This window comes from Austrofundulus limnaeus, unplaced genomic scaffold (genome assembly GCF_001266775.1).
Source record: "Austrofundulus limnaeus strain Quisiro unplaced genomic scaffold, Austrofundulus_limnaeus-1.0 Scaffold234, whole genome shotgun sequence".
NCBI lineage: Eukaryota > Metazoa > Chordata > Actinopteri > Cyprinodontiformes > Rivulidae > Austrofundulus > Austrofundulus limnaeus.
In genome coordinates this window covers 111,741-115,289 of record NW_013952636.1, presented here as the reverse complement: position 1 = coordinate 115,289, position 3,549 = coordinate 111,741, and the positions used below count along the sequence as shown (strand labels likewise).

Sequence of the window (3,549 nt, the reverse complement as noted above, 5' to 3'; positions counted from 1 at the left end):
ACTTAAAAAAAGGTAAAAAAAAAATGTGTATGGTTGTGTGGGAGTGGGGGGGATACGACTGTACTAGCTGTAGCACTTCCTGCAGGAACATTTCTTTACTTTAASCTCGTCCAATGAAACCGACAGAGTAAATGTTCACAAAACTGCTTTTCTTTCTCAAACCGTCGCAGCTGTTTTGAGATAATCCACCTTAAAGTGAGCATCTACAACAGGTAAGATACTGTTTAGTTTTTCCACTTAAATAAAATCTGAACCATCCTTTTGAAAAGTGAATTAACGAGCATCTACAGCACAACCAAGCAGAGAGAAGTGACTGAATATGAACATGTTGCTCAATTCCAAACTCTATATTTGCAACTGGTATTTATTGCTCAAACATCTGATTATTATTATTATTATTATTATTATTATTATTACTACAGGTAAAATAAGCAGTACAACGTCCAAACAAAGCGGAAGAGAATGCAGCTGTGGCCGTGACAGACAAACAGAAACATAAACACAGAGTGCGACAGCAGAGCGTGAGGTCATTCTGTGAGGAAACGTAGATTAATCACTCCTTTACCTCTGCGGGATTATTCCAGACTGAACGCTGAGGTCAACTAGCTATGAGAGTTCTTTAAAACAAAAACAAACACAAACGATTGTTACTACAAACACTGGGTCAGAACAACGTCAGACTCCTAGCTCGCCCTCCCTCRTCTGTAGGAAAACATTCCGACGACCGAAACCAAAGACAGGCCGTCAGAGACCACAAACCACTTTGGCACCGTGGAAAACTGGACGTGCAACTCTGATCCGGGGTGGGCTCTAATCGCCCCGCAAATCTGTCTTCCTGCTCTGCAGGCAGCGGGTGAAGCAGAGATCGATACCTTTGTTGGAGAGGCGCCTTTGTTTTCCCATAGACTCCTCTTGTTGGTGACATCGACYGGTTTCAGGTCCTGTCGGAGCGGATGGAAAAAGACAAGAGGCAGGGACAGAGTGAGGCTCGGCGTGGACGTGTGTGAGTTATGATGCAACGTCGGCCTTGTGTCTTTAAGATGGAGAGGAGGACGGATTTCTGGAGGGGTTTTAAGACACTCCATCACAGTGCAGAGTAATCATCAAAAACTATTTCTTTGTTTCAGATGTACAACCATAACCCCTAAACCAGAGGTTCTCAAACGGGGGTCCGTGAGAAATATCTTGGGGGTCCTCAAAAAAATTTCACAAAATTGTTAATTTGGTTTTTATTTTTAAAAATGTATGGAGAACAATGAACTAATAAAACAAACATAATAGACTAAATAAAACTATAAATGTGAGCCATCACATCGAAACGAGTATTAAGTCCAAAAGTGGGATGTGGAGAAATATAGGGTTTTGATTTAACGTTTGCAAGAATTGCATTATATCAAAATATAATGAATTACTTCCTTATCAATGAATCATTTGAATGAACTGTCTGAAATATAATCCTAAAAACATTTTTGAAGCATTTGTTTGAGCAGTAGCAACAAAAAAACCTGATTTTGAATTTTTCCCTGTGAGCTAACAATGATTTTGATTCTTTCCAACTTGGAAATCTTAATATGCAAATAATATTTGAGGTTTATTCTTTATATTAAAATAAAAAAATTACTCCATAAATTAACATAAAATTAGGATTCAGACCAAACATCAGAACCATCAAGACTAATTAAGTCATATCTCTGGATAAGCTGATGATATCAGGACGATCCAGGTATCAACATTTAGCTTTTAAAGCCAGGAATCTGAAAATGGAATTAGGTCATTTTGACCAAATTTGACTTAATCCTCATGTCGATATGATGGGTCACATATTCCCATGGAATTTAGGGGTTGAAATGAAAATAAATTTTCTTTTAATGGATGGGTTTTATGAGGGGGTCCCTGGAATTTTTTTCGTCATTGTAAGGGGTCCCCAGACCCAAAAGGTTTGAGAACCCCTGGTCTAAACGATGGAACGAGTTTGTTTCCTTCTGTGTACATGGCCTCTTCCTTTAACAGGTTAGAATGAGATTAATGTCTCAGCCCACCTTACTGTCCTTAAAATAAATAATTTCCTTCACGTTTGAGAACTTTTGTCAGGATTGTGGATGTATCCTCCTCCTCCATTAAATTTAGTTTAAACTCACTGCAAACATGTTAGTGGCCACCAGGGGGAGCCATTTCAATYTGTCAATCTGGCTTTTATTTCAACCCACTTTTTATTGAAAAGGTTAAACTAAATGTCAAAATGCACCGCTTTAAACTACTTGTAGTAGAGCGAAAATACCCCCCCCCAAGCAGTGATGTAATGAAACAAAGTGAAGTGTTGGACAGGAAGTGATGTCGTTCACACCAACAGATAAATGACGGAGAGGACGTGTTTCCTGCCGACAGCAGCAGGGTTGGTATGGCGTCGACCTACCGTTGGCCTTCCTCCTGACGTCTTGCCACTCTCTGGGGTTTTGCTCAGCCAGTCGTTGATGCGGCCCGCCACGCCCGTCTTTATCACAGCTGCTTCCTGTTTGGACACAGTCAGAGGTCATCCCAGCCTCTTTTTTTTTGTTTTTTTCAAAGTTTGGGCCTGTATTTTTTTTCATTTCCACTTTACCTTAAACACGCTGCCGCCGCTCCCAGGTGAGCCGAACACGTCGCCCTTCTCCCACATGCTCTTGATGTTCCGCACGTCGGTGACCAGAGGGAGGTCTGAAGCCGCGGAGCGAGGAGGCCGGGACTCCTTGTTTTCTCTCTGCGGGGACGAAGAGGACCAAGACAAAAGTGACAGACGGCCGGTCGGCAGCTCAAACACGTCTCAACGGGACGCTTCAGTCGGGTTTCATATAAAAAGTATGAACATCTCAACTGTTTACAGCTTTTTAAATAAAACCAAGTTGAAAACTAACAGAGTGCTACAGCTAACTGCTGTCGCTATTATCGCTTCATGCAAATAACTCTGCACACGACGGCAARGTAAAAAGGTTTACAGGAGTTTTATAATAAATCGCTATAAAGACGGCAGCGATCCAGTTCTGCCCTGACCCCGCCCTGACTAGCCATTAGCTCATCAATCCAGGCAGAGGGAAGCGATTCAAGAAAAACCAAAACCACAAGAATTATGTTCCGTTTAAAAAAACACTTTTTTTTTTTTAGAAAATTTATCATTGCAGTCAGTTTTGTACAACATGATTATTTTGAATTCTGTTTGTTGCTTGCAGCAGCAGCAGTTGACTGTAGCACTTCTGGTGCAGACTTGACCACTTCGACCAGAAAAATACTTTATGCCAGCCGGTTTGTTTTTGTAAATGTTATTGTGGTTTTTGTTTGCTTATTTGGAATTTTATTTTGTATTTTAGTGTTAAAAACTAATAAAAAAACAAAACAAAAATCTCTCTCATATATATATGTATATATATGTATGTATGGGTATGTATGTGTGTGTGTATATATTTATGTGTGTATATGTATGTATATGTGTATATATATACATATACATATAAACATATACATATATATACACATATACATATACATACATATACATACATATATATACACATATAC

The 3,549-nt window shown here is 39.6% G+C and overlaps 1 protein-coding gene across 8 annotated transcripts in view; it reads right to left on the bottom strand.

Moving 5' to 3' along the window:
• The window catches only part of LOC106525550 (non-muscle caldesmon), a 76,673-nt gene that overhangs the window by 3,188 nt on the left and 69,936 nt on the right, over positions 1 to 3,549 (bottom strand). For 7 of the 8 annotated variants that reach the window (XM_014019829.1, XM_014019830.1, XM_014019833.1 and 4 more), the window contains 3 exons: positions 2,600 to 2,737; positions 2,414 to 2,509; positions 873 to 941 (listed from right to left, as the gene is read on the bottom strand). In XM_014019829.1, coding sequence (XP_013875283.1) covers positions 873 to 941; positions 2,414 to 2,509; positions 2,600 to 2,737 — 303 coding nt within the window. Of the gene's footprint in view, positions 1 to 565; positions 618 to 872; positions 942 to 2,413; positions 2,510 to 2,599; positions 2,738 to 3,549 lie in introns of all 8 variants that reach the window. The other variant, XR_001311131.1, reaches the window with a different exon arrangement.